At 37.2% G+C, this 18366-nt stretch overlaps 7 protein-coding genes across 7 annotated transcripts; 3 read left to right on the top strand and 4 right to left on the bottom strand.

The window, feature by feature from the left end:
* Window positions 1-561: 561 nt before the first annotated feature.
* Window positions 562-2256, top strand: SOCG_04398 (Tea1 anchoring protein Mod5; the record flags this gene model as incomplete). The annotated part of the gene is made up of 2 exons (XM_013162144.1): window positions 562-621; window positions 784-2256. 2 exons carry the CDS (start codon window positions 562-564, stop codon window positions 2254-2256), a joined length of 1533 nt encoding a protein of 510 aa, XP_013017598.1.
* A 720-nt stretch (window positions 2257-2976) lies between these two features.
* SOCG_04397 (transcription factor) lies at window positions 2977-5896 on the top strand. Its single transcript, XM_013162143.1, has one exon. It carries the CDS (start codon window positions 3362-3364, stop codon window positions 5624-5626), a length of 2265 nt encoding a protein of 754 aa, XP_013017597.1. The 5' UTR covers window positions 2977-3361; the 3' UTR covers window positions 5627-5896.
* SOCG_04396 (translation initiation factor eIF3 alpha subunit) lies at window positions 5846-9712 on the bottom strand. Its single transcript, XM_013162142.1, has 2 exons — window positions 9525-9712; window positions 5846-9395 (listed from the first exon to the last, which is right to left on the bottom strand). Exons 1-2 carry the CDS (start codon window positions 9535-9537, stop codon window positions 5893-5895), a joined length of 3516 nt encoding a protein of 1171 aa, XP_013017596.1. The 5' UTR covers window positions 9538-9712; the 3' UTR covers window positions 5846-5892.
* A 103-nt stretch (window positions 9713-9815) lies between these two features.
* On the bottom strand, window positions 9816-11501 carry SOCG_04395 (TENA/THI domain-containing protein). The gene has a single exon (XM_013162141.1). It carries the CDS (start codon window positions 10706-10708, stop codon window positions 9983-9985), a length of 726 nt encoding a protein of 241 aa, XP_013017595.1. The 5' UTR covers window positions 10709-11501; the 3' UTR covers window positions 9816-9982.
* Window positions 11502-11519: 18 nt separating this feature from the next.
* Window positions 11520-14725, top strand: SOCG_04394 (membrane-tethered transcription factor). Its single transcript, XM_013162140.1, has one exon. The coding sequence runs from the start codon at window positions 12077-12079 to the stop codon at window positions 14501-14503; it is 2427 nt and encodes an 808-aa protein (XP_013017594.1). The 5' UTR covers window positions 11520-12076; the 3' UTR covers window positions 14504-14725.
* On the bottom strand, window positions 13821-16120 carry SOCG_04393 (cation dependent mannose-6-phosphate cargo receptor). The gene is made up of 2 exons (XM_013162139.1): window positions 14897-16120; window positions 13821-14849 (listed from the first exon to the last, which is right to left on the bottom strand). Exons 1-2 carry the CDS (start codon window positions 15650-15652, stop codon window positions 14715-14717), a joined length of 891 nt encoding a protein of 296 aa, XP_013017593.1. The 5' UTR covers window positions 15653-16120; the 3' UTR covers window positions 13821-14714.
* An 88-nt stretch (window positions 16121-16208) lies between these two features.
* On the bottom strand, window positions 16209-17834 carry SOCG_04392 (adenine nucleotide carrier Anc1). The gene has a single exon (XM_013162138.1). It carries the CDS (start codon window positions 17548-17550, stop codon window positions 16591-16593), a length of 960 nt encoding a protein of 319 aa, XP_013017592.1. The 5' UTR covers window positions 17551-17834; the 3' UTR covers window positions 16209-16590.
* Between the last annotated feature and the right edge of the window lie 532 nt (window positions 17835-18366).

Below are 18366 nucleotides of genomic sequence, written 5' to 3'. Positions count from 1 at the left end.
AAGTTTCAGATTGATACATTAATTAATTCGAGCATGGACGCGTAATAGTAATTTCTTCCTTTTTTTAATAATGCTCGTCAAGTCGTTTATTTCCCTATGGCTTTTTTTCTCTTCATTTTTATTTGGAGGTAGGTTGAGAAGACTTTGAATTCTCATCAAACGTAAGACTTCATTAACGCGTTTCATTTCATTTCTTTTTTTTATTTGATACTTTTGAAATATCTAACGTTGTACTAGACTCATAACTCTTGGATTGAAATCAAAGGCGTCCTATTATCGCTTTGTTTTCAGAAAACCGTTCAGTGAAGTTTGCTTGCAATAAAAACGCGACTTAGTAAATTTATTTAGCTACATCCTCTTAACTTTGCTTTTAAAATAGCGAAGTTCTTGTTTCATTTTTAGTGTTTTCCTTTGTTGAGTTTGTCAATATTCTAAACACCTCACCCCAGCTGAGACGCGCTTTTTTCAGAGAACCATATAGAAATAGAAAAGCTTCAAGTATCGCGTTTTTTCGTTAAGGTTGCATCTTATAAAAATATTTAACTTACATTCGTTTTTTATATGTCTGTTTTAGCAGCGGATTCTTCGATCCCTTCGTTTTGGAGATCAGACTTTCAAGATGTAAGTGAAACCTTCATTTTGGATATATGAAGTGTATATTTATGCATCTATGTTGCTTTATATATTCAATGTTTGTATATAATTTTAATTTCAAGACTAACTATTGATGTCTCATGGGTCCATTTTACAAAAGGACCCATGAATATGCATCCAATCGTTTAGAGTTTTCAAGATTCAAGACCAAAAACAACAACTGCTCTTCCGTTCGATGAAGTTTCGGATGTTGATGAAGCTACTAATGTTATTGACGATGATGGCCTTGTAATGAAAACAGAGATTTTTCCAAACGTTTCTGATGCATCCATCACAAATGAGCGAACTGATCTCTCCTTGAAACCGTTTACTACCATAAGAAGACCTTTTACTTCATCCGGCCCTAGCGCGGTTTCAGTACCTTTACATTCCTTAAATTCTTCAGACAAAGAAGCCATCGATTTGAACTCGCCTTCATTGCACCAAAAAAAGAAGTTTCCGTTTTTACCAAAAAATCAGAACGGTCGAGATTCCAGCTCTCCTGATGATATCTTTGCAGTCCCTGCCACGAGTCTCAATTCTAAATACCGAGCATTTGACGTCGGTTCTGAAACAAGAAGACGCTATTTAGAACTTTCCCAACTTCAAAATCGTCAGCGATATGCCAGCAGGATCAAAAGTGCTTCTCCGGCATTATTAGATACGTCTACTCTAGATTCCAGACTGAATTTCACCATGGAAAGGTTAGAACGGTCTATAGCTCAACTTTCAAAAAATACAATGCGTGCTGTTTCACATTTGGAAAATCCTCCTAGAGATATTACCATACCGAATATCAATAATAAACATGCTGCTTGGCCATTGCAGCAACCGACCGCACTGCCAGCCGACTCATCAAAATCCAGACCTTATTCTGTCCCAGCACCTTCCCCATCCCAATCCGAAGAATATGAAGCCATGAAATCTGCTGCTACTTATTCGCCTGCTCGAACCATCAATAAACGCAACCCTTCGGAGTCTCCTATGCCACCATTGCCTTCTAATCCTACTTCACCGTCTTCAAAGAAACAAGAGAATCAGCCTACAGATTTAGGTACGCATACTCCAAATACTTATGAGATGTCCTCTCATCATGCCGACAATGCTAGCACTGCTTCATCAGATGCTCTATCGCATTCTGTCAATTCCTTCCAACCTCTGCCAAACAATAGTGACTTATTTTTTAAACTTCATTTAAGCAGTGTTGATGATGATTTAGACAGAAATCATCAGAAAGATGTTTCTGCACCGAATACCTACACTCCTTCCTCCCGTACCGAGATCATAAACTCACCTGCTCCTCGTGCAAGTGAAACTCCCCAGTCATCAAAAGCTTCTCCGTTCCGCTCTACCCCAAAGTTGAATTCGGATCCTCCACCTCAAGAAGATGTTTCTATCGTTTCTGACTACGATAGTTCACTCCGCCAGAGGTCTGTACGCCCTCAAAAACAAGAACAAGATGAAATTGCTGCAGATTCTGGATCTAAAAATTCAACACCTCCTGAACCAACGCCAGTTTCTCAGAATTTACCGGCCAAGCAACAACCTCCAAAGACAACTAGCCAAGTTCCAAAGAAGAAAAAGAAATCCAAATTGGAAAAGCTTTGTTGTATTATTGCATAAAATGCTTGTTTCACTTTTGAACTGTATTGAGAAGCACTTAAAGACTCTTGCTTCATGAGAGCGTACTAAGTTTGTTTTCTTCAGCTTACTCAATGTAGTATACAGAAGGATACATGTTTGTTTGTTTGTTTGTTTGTTTTTAAAAAAAAAAAAATTTCTCGTTATAATTTATGTTGATTTCCATAGGCGAATTTAATACTCATACGGAAAAAGAAATAAACAAAAAAAAAAGAAAAAGGAAATATAGTCATGAATGAATTGATGAATTGGCAACTTGGAAACCTCTAAAACTAAAATGGATTGAAACCTACTATAGTTAACTGTTGTTGTTTGTCCATCTCAATGAATTAACCTCCTAGTAATAGGACCAAAACTTGCTAAGATTAAAAAGGATGAAACAGCCAATTGAAAAACTCTTTTTTGGTATAAGCGAGTATTAATGATGAACTGGCACAGCTGCAAGTGTAAACCCCATGATGATCAATGAAAGGATTTTTGCTTTTGCATATTGAAGGTCTTGGGAACACTCCATCAGATTAATTACGTTCAAACCATTTCATACTTAAATAAATCAAGTAAAGTAGAAGGATATCTCCAATCTTGTTTTGGAGTCGTTTTACTTACGGCTTATGATTGTTTTGATTTTAAATCTATAAATAATTGATCATAAGTTAGATAGCATTTATTTGTAAGGATCCTATACTCTTATATTGTGAATAAATTACCTGCCTATATCGCATTGTACTCCTTCTCTTCAACTTCAAAACTTTTAACACTTCTCTGAAGGCCTCTTACCAAACCACCAAACCTGTCTACCGCAAATTTCGTTAGATACGAATAGATATGTAGGAGTGAGGCCGGATTCTCTGAAGTTGCAAGTTTTTTTTTGTTATTTATATTTATTCGTATGAAAATTTGAAGTGATTGGTTTATTTTCTTTATTTTAGGGACAGAATTAAACTTTTCTTTGTATTTTTCGAGTTCAAGCGCAGCATTTGAAAAAGTAAGACGAACGCAGCTCTTCGTCTGGTTACTAATCGCATATACGTCCAACTATTAATCTTGAGTGTTTGCTATTTTCACGTTTGTATTGTGTTCTGCGAAAATGAAATCGACTCCACCTGAAGGCGAGGTCTCACAAACTAACGAAAACAAAAATAAAAAGAGAATTAATCGTGCATGCGACTTATGCCGCAAGCGGAAGATTCGTTGCGATGGAAAGCAACCTGCTTGCAGCAATTGTCTTAACCATAACATGTCTTGTGTCTATACTGCAAGACCTAAAAGAAAGACGGGTCAAAAACAAATATACATAAAGTCATTGGTATCTAGACTGGAACAAATGGAATCAACCTTACGATCAGTTGTTCCAAATTTTTCTCCTCAAAACGATACTTTCTCACATCTAGAAGGCGACGTAGAAGAAGCCGATAAGAGTCTAAAAGAAGAATCTTCTTCTGATGAGTCAGTGTCTGATGACATGGCTTTTATAAATGAAAAAATGGGAACACTAATAACTACACCCGTCGGCAGTCAAAAGTACATCGGTGCATCTTCAAGTCTGTCTATTCTTCAACATGCTACTAAGTACGCTTCAGGAATTGCTTCCGATAAGGCTCTTGAAAACTTGTTGCTAGCTAAGTCCAGTTGTTTGGATGAACAACCAGAAGATCCCTTTGAGGCGATCCGTTCAGAATTACCACCACCAGAAGTGGCACAAACTTATGTTGATACGTATTTTAAAACTTTTAACACTGAGTTGCCCGTTCTTACCAGAAAGGATTTTGAGAAAAAGTTTGGCCCCGCTGTTTGGTATAGACATCATGATGGTTCTATGGATGTTACCAAATTTGCTTTATATACAACAGTTCTCTGCCTTGGTTGTATCGCCAGTGGTGAAGACGAATGGCATCTGATACGAGCTAAAGCTCTTTATATGAATGTTATAGATGTGAAAATGAAGGTCAACCAAAATATGAGTTTCGATACGTTATTAGTAACTTTTCTTTCGTCGATATATTTTTCTGCGATTTGTCAGCCTAACTATGCATGGCTTAGTTTGGGTGTTGTTATTAGAATGGCTCAAACTTTAGGTCTCCATCGTAACAGCTCAATGTGGTCTATTAATAAAGAGGATGCTGAAGAGAAGGCTCGCGTCTTCTGGCTGATTTATATTATGGATCGAGTTTTTTCTTTTACATCAGGAAAACCGATGGCATTTCAGGATGAAGATATTGATCAAATTGTGCCATTTTATTCAATTTACCACTTTTCTTCTATTGAATGCAAGCAAGATGACGAGCTTAGCAAATTTAATTTTTTGGAATGCATAGTTAAGCTGATGCAAATCTACGGCTATGCCCTCCGTCAATTATATTCAGTGGCTGGTATGAAATCCACCACCAATGAGTTGAAAGAGAAAATTAGGGCTTTAGATTTACAATTACATGAATGGACAACCACAATTCCGGAAGGTATCCAACCATACGATCCGTTTTCAAAATTTCGAGTAACCCATATGTTAGCATGCGGTTATAATTCAGCCCTTATTCATATCCATCGACATTCCCTAACAAAGAATTTTCAGTTAAGCTGTAGTCATAGAGGACTAAATCATACTGTGGATTCTCAAGCCCTTTGCATACAGGGTGCACGCGCAATTACCCACCTATTCTCGGCATCACTCCATGGACACGAGTTTTCCCTAAAGGTCATTATGTATCATGCGTTCACCGCCTCACTCATATTATTTATAGGGGTTTTAAAACGTCCTCTAGCCTCCTCTTGCAAAGATGACATAAACTGTATAATTGCAGTCAAAGGATGCTTTGTGGCATGTGCTCGCAGATTGGTTCTTCATTTCCAGTCTAGTATCGTTTTGAACGCATTAGATAGTATGGTATCCATCGCCGAACTTGCCGTTCAAAAGGCTAATCAGATGGCTAGATCTTTATCAACCCCTTTTGATGTCGGGGCGGACGTTGCTCAGCCTACGATGCCGTCTTTTCCTTACAGGGAATCGGTTCAAAGCCAAGTTCCATTTACCCCATTATCGTCTGAAGCTGAAGGTAAAAGCGTAGAAGCATTACTTTCTGAAAACAACCTTTTTTTCAACAATGAATATCTAAATTCTTTGAATAGCAGTTTCTTAGAGATGCAGCAAAGCAAGGTCAATTCGCTAGATGGGAACACTTCTTACGATGACTTTCGAGGCAACGATTTAGTCGCCGGAGTGAGTCCCATCTTGGACCAAACTATGTCAATGTATCCGTTTAACGATGAGTTACATTTGGATTTTGCCAACTCTAGTGTTTATAATCCGGATATTTTTGAGGATATAAATACGGAACCTCCATTGTTCAATAATTGAAGTATATGCTTCCAGTTTATTTTACGAGTTTTAAATGTTATTTCTTTTAGATTTATGGGTTTACTATATATTTTAATTATTGTATGCATCCTTGATGAACTATGTTGGCAATTTTGATTAATACAAATCAAAAGTATCACTTATAGCGGGATGAGGATTCAGTTGTCACGGTTTACATAATATTCTAATAATTCATAGTGAATATACAGAAGTTTAAGATATAGGAAGAATAGTAAATTGATTGGTATCTATACAATAGTTACATCCTATTGTAGAGTCACTTTTTCTTGCTTTACTGTTGTAGCTATGAGTTGGGATAACCATTGTTCAGCTTCTTTAGTGGTCTGATGTTCGGATCCCAAGTTTTTTTCATATATTTTGTAAGCTCCACGAGCTTCCTGAGATGCTTGACGAAGATCCTTCGTTAAGGCTAAGGCTTGAGCGTATTGTAAGCTGACAGCAGCAGTGGTAAGTGACTTGTCTTGAAATTTCCGGCATAGATCTAAGGCCCATTCAATGCAGGTTTTACTTTCAGGTATTAATTTCATCGAGCGTAGCATTAAACCAATATTAGTATACGAGGTTATCATATTGGGATGATCGGATCCAAATACCAAATGCCATAATCGTAATGCATACTGGCTATAGACTAAAGCACAGGATATCCGATTATGTGAAAACTCATACAAGGCTAAGTTTAGATAAGCTAAAATAGTTTCTGAGGAGTCAAAGCCAAGGATTCGTTCACAGACAATTAGAGCTTTTCTTCCTAATGAACAGGATTCTTCCTTTTTGTTTAATTGATGGCATATCATCGCTAATTGACAATAAGCACGAGCAACCTCAGGATGAAATACACCATAAATTTGTTCATGTAAAGAAAGCGATTCATTCAGAAGGTCATAACATAATTCTTTGTTCTCTTTAAGTAAGCAAACTTTGGAAGCGTCCAACGACTCTTGTGCCAATGAGCTATAAGGGACAGTGCTTTTCACAACTGGTACTAAATTAAGAATGTCTTTAGGTAAAAATTTGTGAAATGAGTTAGTACGATCTGAACAATCATCTTGCTTGGCCTTCTTTTCCTTTTCCTTCTTCTTTTTCTTGTTTTTTTTATTTTTGGGACTAGGAGCTTGATTATCTGGTTCAACAATTTCTTCATTATTAAAATAATCCTTGCAAGCGAGCTGAATACCAGATTTCAGGCAAACTAAACGAATCAAAGATAAATGATTGGCTTCTTTAACAAAGGAAGGATGTATTTCGTACCCAAATCTTGACAAAGACTCCTTCAACAAATTATCCCAGGCCACTTTCGGAGACAATGATAAGAGCATTTGGCAGGTCTCCGGATAAAATTTCAAAACAGATTCTTCAGGAAGAAAAGGAGATGATAAATCGTCTTCACTAGCGGCAAGCAAACAATTAAAAACATGGGCTATGACATAGCTTCTTAAACAACGCGGTGTTCTCGATAAATAATCTCGAATTAGATGCTTTGCAGATCTTGCAAAAATTTCACACGTAAAAAGATGTAACGCGGCAGTATTTTGTGGATATCTATCAAAGATCAAAGTCAACATATCCCCAAGATATCTCATATTAATTCCGTTTCGATGTAATGCTCTTGAAAGGGCAATACCATCAATTGGCAAGAAAGATGAATCATTACATATAGAATCAATAAAGTCAGGAATCACTTTTGTCGTTAAAAAACTAGAAACTTTTCCAAGTAGGGAGATGTCCTGTTTATAATCGTCTTCTTTGGTTTCCGGATATTTATAACAAGGATGACGAACATTAGGATTAAATAGACAATCTTCTTGTACTGCATTATCCTTTATTTTTAAAGGGATTTGAGAAGCTTCTGGTACTTCGTTGCCATTTTGATTTAAAACTTTATTTTGTAACGGTTCATCAATAGTCTTATCTTCGGAAAAAGCTTCCTTTTCATTTTGCTCTTCGTTCAAAGTGGACTCCCAAAAAGACTGTATCAATTCAGGTCGAAATTGCACAAGTTGATGTGGGTAATTTGCATACTGCTTAGACTTATTTTGTTCAAGGCGATTCAAAAACCCAAGGTCAGGAGGAAATAAGCTATAGAGATCCATCAAGTATTTTCTTCCATCAGAACCCAATAATCCTTTGGTATCTAAGCTAGTATACAAAGGAATGACAGTGCCGTCTAGGTTTTTAAGCTCGTGTTTTTTTATATGCATGATGTTTGAAAGTTTTATTAAGTCAGGTTCGAGGGAAGAATCAAATCGAAAGTTTCCTTCACCTTCAACACTTCCATAAATCAACTGGGAATTTCCTAATTCCAACTGCCTAAATATTCCTGGAATAATTGTTTGAGCGACTATTCTATGCCCAGCATAGTCCACAATGCATGTTCCAAGAGAAGAAAGATTTACTGCATCCAATTGATTCAACAAACGAATTGTAGTAGCATCTTTTCCAACAGCGTAATAAGCAGCAGCGTCTCCACCATGTTTTTGGAATACACCAACACTATCACGTCCAAAAGAAAAAAATATATTGTTATGCACATACATACGAGAACCTTCGGGTTCTAAAGGGTTAAGAGGGGGAATGTTTCCATTAACAATATCAACGGCTCCTTGAACAGAAACTTCAGTAAAATCTTGCAGCGTCTTCACTAGTAATCGCTCACGTAAGACACGGTCTTGGATACTCTCATGAGCCATCTCTCGAGCGGACTGGATTTCTTCGTTCCAATCACGCAAGTTTCCTTGATTCTCAATGTAAGGATTAAGTTGGGTTTCCTGCGTTTTCGTCAAATCGGGTCTATTTCGGGAGGGCATTGTAATCCAAGGAGCTTGAGGAACCGAACCGGTAATCTTAGCAAAAGCAATCTGATCTTGTTGTCTATATTTATCCAATAGAACTTCAAGGTTTTCTTTAAAGAGGGGAGATAATTGGCAAAGTAGTGCAACAAGAGAATGACTGTAAAGATCTTTTTGAGAAGTGGGATCAAAACGTGTGTTTGTGGAATTGTTCACAAAATAACCTGTAACGTGAGAAGTAATATGATAAAGTTGTCCCTCTAGGGTTGTTATACTCAAGTACAAGAGGTGCCCTTGCATGGCATATTCGGGTGGAACCGGATTCCAAGCAGAAAGAGAGAAAGACCGAAAACAGTTATGTTGAGGGGATGACTTCGTTGATAGTATAGGAGAGAGTAGCTTATCATAAGAAGATTTGAAAGGATTTGGATGATCGGGCCAAAAATCTTTATTAAGAATTGAAAATTTGAGATTGGATGACTCAGGAGCTTCCATTTGGTAGGAATCAGTAGGATCGTCCAATTCAGGGAATGCACAAAATCCTGTACGAATTCCAAAATTATCGCTTTTATAATTTTTATTATTGCTTCTGTCCAAAAAATCTAAGAGAGTAAAGACGTGAAACCTGGATGATCTTTCTGTGTATGGGTCCAATATAACATTTAGAACAAGTGGTTTCAACTTTTGATGTGGTTTTACAAGTAAAATCTCGTGAAGTTCAGTAAAAGGTTGCATTCTTTCGTTTCCATGAGCAAAATGAAAGCAGGTATTTGTAGGAGCCAACAAAGACTCCAAGACTATTTGTCGAACATCATGTATTGTGCTGGAAAGAGGCAAGGAGAATGAAAGGGTTGGTGTACGATCAGGGAATTTAACGTCAATGTTCACTTCAGCATCTAGATCAATAGCACCAGAATCTGTCTGCTCTAAAGAGACATTGTCATTTCCTTGATTATGGTTATCTAAATAAGTTAGTTTTAGATACACGGGAGCAAATGGCTTCTGAATTCACTCAAAGAGATGAATGAAACGGCCTAATACAATGGAATGTTGACAGCGTTTGATGCATAAAGGTTTAGCAAAGATCTTACCTTTTTCTCCCATGTTTTGCTTTTGGAAAGCCTTTATCAAAGAAATCAAGTCACCCAGATATAGACCAACCGTTTGGAGAAAGAATCGTTCAAAGACTTCATTCCGGAATTGGTGGTAGAGAATAAGCTTTATCTAAACGAAATGATCTGATATTTATGATACAATGAGATATTTGTTTACATTTCGAAAGTCAAGTTCAGATATATATATACCTTTTAGATCATAAGAATTTAAAGTAAAAGGATACTTCAAGTCTTGATAAACTACAAGAGCTAATATTAGACTACAATGGAGGAAGGAAGTAGATGTAAAAAAGGCCGGGTTGTCAATATGAGCTAAAATTCCAAAGGTAAAAAAAAGAAGGGTTTTAGGAAGCGCGTACTAAGAAAAGGAAGAGTTTCTTATTTTTTTAAATATCATACAAGTTAAAAAGGTAAATGCTAGGCAAACCAACAGTCTAGGAAAGAGCGCTGTTAAAGAATTGCTGTTCGTAACGACAAATCTCTCTTAAAATGAAAATAGTCGTTTCACTTATAGTGACTCCTTCAGCTGAACAAGCAAGGTTTTCAACAAATTTGGCAAACTCATCTTTTGCCCACCAAGAGATAAACTCCATGTCTCGCATAGAGCGTTTTTGAAAAAGAGAAGATTCGTAAACATACTTCCAAGAGCGATGATAAATTAGCTCGTTCATATAAAATGCTAAGTAGAAATCGGTAGGCTTGGTATTCGGTATTTCAAACATTGCTTTTGTGACAAATAAAATATATTCATAACAGGCAGGTGAGGAAAGAGAAGCATACTGATGGGGATCGTTTTCGAGTAAGTTTTTCTCCCAGCTAGTTGGAACACAAGGCAACTCGGGAAGAGCTATGTTTTTCTCTTTGCACTTTTTATTAAAGCTGTCTATCTCTGGACGAATAACTTGATATGCCCTCAAAGCAAGATTCAATGCTTCAGAAATGCCAGGAGAAAGCTCCTTGCAAAAACTCTCAATGATTCTTGCTAAGAACAAAGAGGTAGCTTGGACGTACAGTCGATCTTCATAGAGCCATTTACGAAAAGAATCCTCATCGCCTTTACCAGAAGCGAGATTGTGAATGAATAGATTATTTGTCGACGCCGCGAGAACATCATTCGCTAGTCCGGTTTTTTTCAAGAAAGATAGTGTATACCTATCCATAAGAGAATAATTTGATAATCTAAAGTCAATCAACTGAAAATAGAAGTAAAAGATTTTCCTTCTTACGCCTAGGTTTCACCATAAACGGCAGGATGAGGCTTTCTTATATTCTCTCTCATCGGAAACTTGATATCAAGGATAATGGTAACCGATACATAAACGAGAAACATTCCTATCCTTTGTCCTTGTCTTGTAGGACATAAGTAAAATTCTCTTCTCTATGAATAACCTATGAACTAGAAAATTTATTAGCAGCGAAGATATATGGTTGTTGGTCCTCTTTACGCAGTCGCTGTTATGTCTGGTAATGACCAGGTATAATATCCATGGCCAAAGTCGAATAAATCCTTAAACTCTACAACTTGAGCCATTCACTTTCTATAAATCATTAAACAGCCAAGTCTCCAAATCGTTAAAGATTTGTTCGGTTTCGTTTATGCGATATCACTTTATGTCTTTCTTGTCAAAACAAGTTGAAAAGCTCGTCTGTAGGTTTTAGTATATCTGCAAATTTATTTCTAATATTGTAAGAACTAAAAAAAATAGCGCATATATGCTTCGCTCCTTCAGATCAGTGTGCTTTTACCATCCACCGGTGACCATTCAAAATACTCTCTCGTGAAGCCAGAGAAAAGAATATGATATAAGAAAAGACCAATATATACTAACTAATTATTCTTTTACTTGTTATAGTCCTTTTTTAATTTAAATTAAAAGAAAACTGGTTTTTTAAATTCAACAAAAGCGACATGACATGGTGTAGTTCTTTTTCTTGGCATAAGCGAAGCTTTTTTCTCGCTTGTCTCGACTTATGCAAATTGTTACTTGTTTGTAACTAGAGTAGCTGTAAGTTGTGTGTAGAACAACTTTCGATACAACCAACAACTCACACTTGTTTATGCAGAAAGCTGCAGTGTAAACACTGCTCCGAATTACGATTCATATTAAATTTACGTTTTTGGAATCTCAATTGATTAACGAACGTTAAAGTAGACGGATATCGATTTTTTTGATTCTGGGCATTTTACGAGGATTTTCGATATTAAATGACTATTTATAGATGCTCATTTTTTTTACATAAATAAAAGGCTTCTTTATTTGCATAATTTGAAACTGTGATTTCCTGTGATCATTCAGTCTTCATCGCTACACGATTACTTTTTTCGCAACATACGATTGTATCGTGTCGTCGATACTGAAACTTTGTTCATCTTTTTTCATTTTCTTTATTTCTATCTTTTGATACCTTGCATTAACCTTTGATCGCATATTTCCGTTTTTACTATCCTGTTTGGTTAGCATCCGTATACTAGCATTCTAATTTATTACTAACCCTTTTCCACCCGTTTTACTGCTTCATTATATAGAATGGAAAAAGAGGAAGTCAATGACTTCGACCATGACTCTATTCTCTTAGAAGGCGCCAACGTGATTCCTAGACGAAGACGCGTAACGCGTGCATGTGATAAATGTAGGAAGAAAAAGGTAAAGTGTGATGGCATGCGTCCTTGTAAAAATTGCAGACTTGGACGAGCTGAATGTACATTTAAAATGCCTTCCACTCGTAAATCTTCCCATTCTCCTGAATACCTTGAAAACTTAGAATCCCGCATCAGATATCTGGAAAACCTTTTAAGAAAACACTCTTCTGTTGACTTATCCACAAGTTCTCCAAATTTTCTGCTGTATTTGCGAGAACATAAGTTTCAAGCAGCAAACGAATTAGAGCTCGGAGAAAATCATAAACGTCTCATGTTTCAATCTGCAATCGAATCTAGTGGTTTATATAATGACATTGCTACAGGAAAGCGGTATTTCCGTGGCAGTACCTCCGTTTTCGTCTTCGTACATCGACTCATCAAAAACTTGTCCAGTGATTTGGAGATAGGAAATCCTTACGTGGCCTGTCCTATGAGCAGCCGAACCCGGCGTCCAGATTATTCCACTCCAGAATCACAATTTTTCAACTTTTGTCCGCGTTTTAGTTTAAATTTCTTGGTGACGAGTGTAGACCCTGGTAAGGTGCCGCTTCCTCCAATTGAAATCGCTCTTCAGATTACTAAAACTGCTCTTTCGAATGTAACAGATTTATTATTTTTTGACTGTCCCAGTGATATATTCAGTAGGATAAAGTTGCTTTACAGAGGTGACTACCAAACCAACTTTTTGGCATTCTTTTGTGCTTTATTAAGCAACGGTTATTATCATATGTTGCAGAACGATCCAAATAATCTAGAAACTCAAGGAATGGCAAAAAAATACAATTTTTATAGTGAACGTCTAGTTGATTCTATCGATGATTATTCTTTGGACAGCGTACAGTGTCTTCTAACTTTGAGTAATTACCGCTATTGCCGTGCGGAGATAGGAGCCGGCTATTATTATCAAAAGCTGGCATTAAGTTGTTCCCTTAAACTTGGTCTACACAGAAATATTATTGTCGGTTTCACTCCTGAACAAATAGAAGCTCGCAAGCGAGTTTTTTGGGTAATATATTGTCATGATCGACATTACGCTACGCTCTTTGGATTCCCTCTTGGAATTTCTGATGAGGATATTGATCAGTTACAGCCTAAAAACACCTCGATTCAGTTCATTGAAGGCTATCAAGTCAGAGCAAGTGACTTCTTATTTCATGGTATCCGACTTTACAAAATTGTTAGTGGTATCCTTAGCAAGTTATATTTGATTGGAAATAGAATTACTAGTAAGAGAACGGTTTCCTATATGGTTATTATTGAATTAGAACAAGCCATGGATAGGTTTTACAATTCGCTTCCTAGAAGCTTCAAAACTGAACAGCCCGGCCAAGTTCCCGAGAATCGTCATATGTACAGCCTTATGTTAACATATTACTATTTTCGAATGCTCTTGTATCGTCCTTTGCTTCATTATTTGGAAGCTAACAGCTCGGCGATGCAAGCTTTAAAGGTTTCAGAACGACAAATCGCTTTTACTTTGGCTTGTAAATGTTTGGATTCGGCTATTGTTTGCATACAAAATCTTGACTGTTTAACAGATGCCTTGATACAAAGCAATAATCGTTACTACTGGACTACAGTGTTTTATGGATTTAACACCATTCTCACCCTGATGTATGCTACGTTATTAACGAAAAACAGAAATCTCCTTGTTCAATTGACTGTTGGGAGAAATTCATTAAAAACATTAGCGAACGATTGGCTAACTAGGCAATTAATACCCATTATGGATGAGCTGTTGGCAAAATTGAATATGGAATTGGAGATATCAGAACAAAAGAAACGAAATGAAAATAATATGGGGTCAGAAACTTTTCAGTCACCAAATATACTTGAATATCAAAAGAATTCGTCAGAAAACAAATCAAATCGAGCCTTTGGTAACTTTCAAGAAGGTATAAGCCCTTCTGTGAATAGTGGTAATGTTAAATCGTTCGATAATACAAACTTGGGTGAAGTACCTTACAAACAATATATGGTTTCTGATGAGGAACTCGTTGACTTCCTTGCTCTTTCTAGTATGTTGAATTATCATACGCATGCCAGAAAAGTTTACCATCCATCATTTTACATTACCAGAAGTGATGCCCATTTAGATGAAGAGGCAGGGGGAGAACCAGACGTATTGTTATACGGTAATAATGATATGTCTACGAACGAACATTTTCCGTTTTGGGATAATTTTCTTGGTGAAGATGCCGAACAAACCTCTGAGCAAAGAGAGGGGAAAGTTGAGAATAGTCAGTCTTTCCGACCTTCCTCAACGATGCTCGACCCAGCGATGATTCTAAATCAGTTATCTCATAATTCATGATCCTAATGTTATTTGTAAAGTATAGAGTTGTAATTAGTTCTAATAATTATAGGTGCTGACTTGAGTTAGCTTCAGTCGACAACATGATATACAGCAGTATAAGTTGGTTGTATCAATGCCGAAGTTAAACTTAACGGCAAAAATGTGAATATAAGGCAAAAGACAGTAAAATATTTTAGCGATTAGAATATGGATATGGTAAAAGAATAGTTTAAGCGTTCGTATCAATGTCGTCTATTAAAGCATCTTCCATGTTATTCACAGTGCCTTCACCAAGGCGTATTCCGCCTGGCTTTCGAAAGTTAAAACAAGAAGTGAGAGAAGCGAAAGCGATAATTGTGAAATCCTAGAACGTTAATTAGCTTAGAAAACAAAAGTTATTTTTGGACTTACGATAATGAAACTACACATGGAGTTCCACAAGTCATAGTTTGGTATTTGTCGTAAACCACGAGCATTAAAAATAATGCGGTTATACGCGCATCCGCCAACAAAGTAGGCTAGAAAAGCAACAGTACAAAATATCAAAAAGACTGAGAGTGGGCTTAAAGTAGTTTCTTTCTTTACCGTTGGACAAGCATGGATTGTTTTCCACTCAAAGAAATAAACACAATCAAATACAGATGCAATGTAAGAAATGGACGAAGATGCATAAGGATCACGGTTGCAGCTAAAGCTAATAATAGATTTTTTTCGGCGATCATGGGAAGACGGACAAAGAGAACCATTTTCCAATTCCATAATCAACTTTCTACCTCGAAAATATGGGCTGCTAGAGGCTTCTCCTATAGAAAACAGACGGTTTCTTTCATTCGTAAAAAAGCCACCTATGGATTTTGCAGAAGGAATGTCTCCAGCCAAATAATAATCCGAAAGGTTAGTTGTCACTGGCTTGCATAAATTAAGTGTAAAGTTAACACCATAGTCATAGCCAGACACATTGTAATCTCCCTTTGCAGACAAATTTGACCGCGATAGAGGGCTCAAATCATAAAACTCTCCTGTCCCAGGGTGATGAAGCGAGCAAAATGGCTCTTCTTTGTCTTTAGATCCTCGTCTCGTTGGGTTAAATGGTACACATCTTGCAAACTTCGTCAAAAAAATCAGTGAAAGGAGAACTCCATATGTGAATCTGACTACCGGGTTCATTGTATGTTTGTTATAAAGCCGTAAAAAGACCAAAGGATGGACGAACAAATTATTATGAACAATGAATGGAATAATCTGGTTATTGGATACCGCTAAAGACAGAACTTCCTTCAGTTAGCCTTCAATTAGCCAAAAAGAAAACAAATGCCCTATTTAAGTAGGTTTTTGAACAAGATTTTCTTTTTATATTAATGAATAGCTATACAAGCTGATATAGACAGAGAAACTCAAACGTGTCCTATTGATACTAAAATAGTTGGTTTAAAAAGGGTCTTTGGCTGTTTCAATAACACCTACCCATATAAATATGCACACACATACAATACAATACAATATACAATGTACAATATGTGCAAGTCTATTATTTCTCTCCAGCCCATACATTCAAACTACCAAAATACACACTCAAATTCAACCAAAGAGTCTTTACAAAATACAAACAATCGTTCCTCATTCCTGATACTCTTTTCCCTCACCAGCCTAGCCTACATGGCTATACTTATAAATACAAGCATAAGACACTTCTACCACAGGTCACTACCAACATACTACAAGGTTGGACTCACCATGAGACGGATTATATATACTGCAGTAACATTCATTCATGACTGTAAACACAAAGAATCTTTGTTAAAAAGAAAGATAGGTATTTCAATTCGATGATTTTTAAAAACATCTTCTGTCTAGGGATAGTAAGGTGATAATAATGAAAAATTGAATCAAAGAGAAAAAAAACCAAAGGTTATGTATGAACTATACTCTCCGGCTCTTTGAAATTTGAAATCTGCTAATGCACTAGAGCATAGACTCCATGCACGAAAATTCCAATTTTTTTCTCTTTAAAAAAGAGTTAAACCAACATCCTCAAGACTTTGTTAAAAGGTGGGGAAATCGTGAAAAGCAAAAGTTAGGTACTTAAAAATAGGCATTCATGCTATTTAAAGCTTCTTGCCAGCAATCAAAAGCTGAGCTTGATCGTAAATAGAAAGGACACCAGCAGCGGCAACACCACGGAGAATGTTAGCACCAGCACCTCTGAACAAAGAGCGAGGACCTTCCTTGGCAATGATTTGGCTGAAGCATTGGAAGGAAGAGCTGTACTTGACGGCTTCACCAGAAGTCATCATCATACGACGACGGACGGTATCCAAGGGGTAAGAAGCAATACCGGAACCAATGGTGACGAACCAACCGAGCAAGAAAGAGGACAAGATGTTACCTTCCAAAGGACCGACCAAGACAATGGGCTTCAAGGTATCGTAGACACCAAAGTACAAACCACGGTAGACAACGATACCGGCAACGGAAGGACCGAAACCACGGTACAAACCACGGAGACCGTCACTAGCAAGAGTCTTACGGTAGACATCAATCAAACCGTTGAATTGGCGCTCACCACCCTTCTTGGCAGACTTGGCGTCGTTGGCCAAACGGGTACGAGCATAATCCAAAGAGTAGACAAACAAAAGAGAAGTGGCACCAGCAGCACCACCAGAGGCCAAGTTACCAAAAATCCACTTGGCATAGCCATCCTTGTCCTTCTTGTAACCAAACATGGCCTTGAACTTGTCCTTGAAAGCAAAGTTCAAGGCTTGGGTAGGGAAATAACGCAAAACGTTAGCGGTGTTACCTCTCCAGAGAGAAACGACACCCTCATCGGCGACAGTACGCTTGAAGCACTCACCAATACCGGTGTAACGGTGAGAAAGACGGCCAGCGCGGATCATTTCATCTTGGTTTTGAATTAAAAGCTTGACACGCTCAATGGGGGCAGCAGCAGTCTTGGAGATAGCAGCAGAAACACCACCCATAAGGAAGTCAAAGACGAAGGTGGAGTTCTTTTGCTCAGACAAAAGGTTGGGGCTGATGGGAGCAGTGGGTTGTTGAGGAGAAGCCATTTTGATTAATGTAGACTAAAAACGAACGAGTCCTATACGATATGCAATATCTTCTATATCTTTCAAATCACCGCTTCTTCGAAATATTACGGAAGAAGAAACAGTTTTCTTTGATTTATGTTTAATAAGAGTTAGAAGATTCCAAGAAAAATCGCTAAATAACGGTTTGTTCTTGATAAGTCCTGTTGGAAGTTGGTTAAAGGTAAGTGAGAGGGGGGAGTTGATGATCCCCGTGACCATTTTCCCTTTATATATGAATTTGATTCCGTGATAATGACAGTCACATACTCCACGATTGTGTCGTTAACGGAACCCCACTAGTTAAGGTCATTGGTCAGCGAACCGTTTCTCACTGTTGTTCAACTCTAATTCAACTCTCCAATAATATTGGCTGCTAGTCTCGGAACGTTACTTAAAGTAGATAACGAAAATCAATTAGCTTTATAACTCTTACTTATTATTGGCTTAAAGTGTACATTGATGTCATAGGTTTTGTTTATTTTTTATGTAATTGGATACTACGATCCAATTACGAGTCGACAAAAACTAAAATTCACTAGCCGTCAATCGGATATACCGAGCACTATCATCCGTCGATAAAGAATTTACCGTGTCCGTATACAAACACCAACTTTGATTCACAAAGAGTAAATAAATAGAGGTTTACTAATGGAAAAGAGTATAGAGCATTTGCTGTTGTTTATATCCTTCTAAATGTTTGTTCCTTTTTCACCTTTGAAGGTCTTTTCCTGATCTCTTTTTTGTCATTTCGTTCGACAACTTTTCGACTAGTTAGAGTCACAACTGTTCTTGTTT

Source organism: Schizosaccharomyces octosporus (genome assembly GCF_000150505.1).
Source record: "Schizosaccharomyces octosporus yFS286 unplaced genomic scaffold supercont6.1, whole genome shotgun sequence".
Taxonomy (NCBI): Eukaryota; Fungi; Ascomycota; class Schizosaccharomycetes; order Schizosaccharomycetales; family Schizosaccharomycetaceae; genus Schizosaccharomyces; species Schizosaccharomyces octosporus.
Note: the sequence above shows the minus strand (reverse complement) of the source record. Positions and strands in the feature narration are given on the sequence as shown.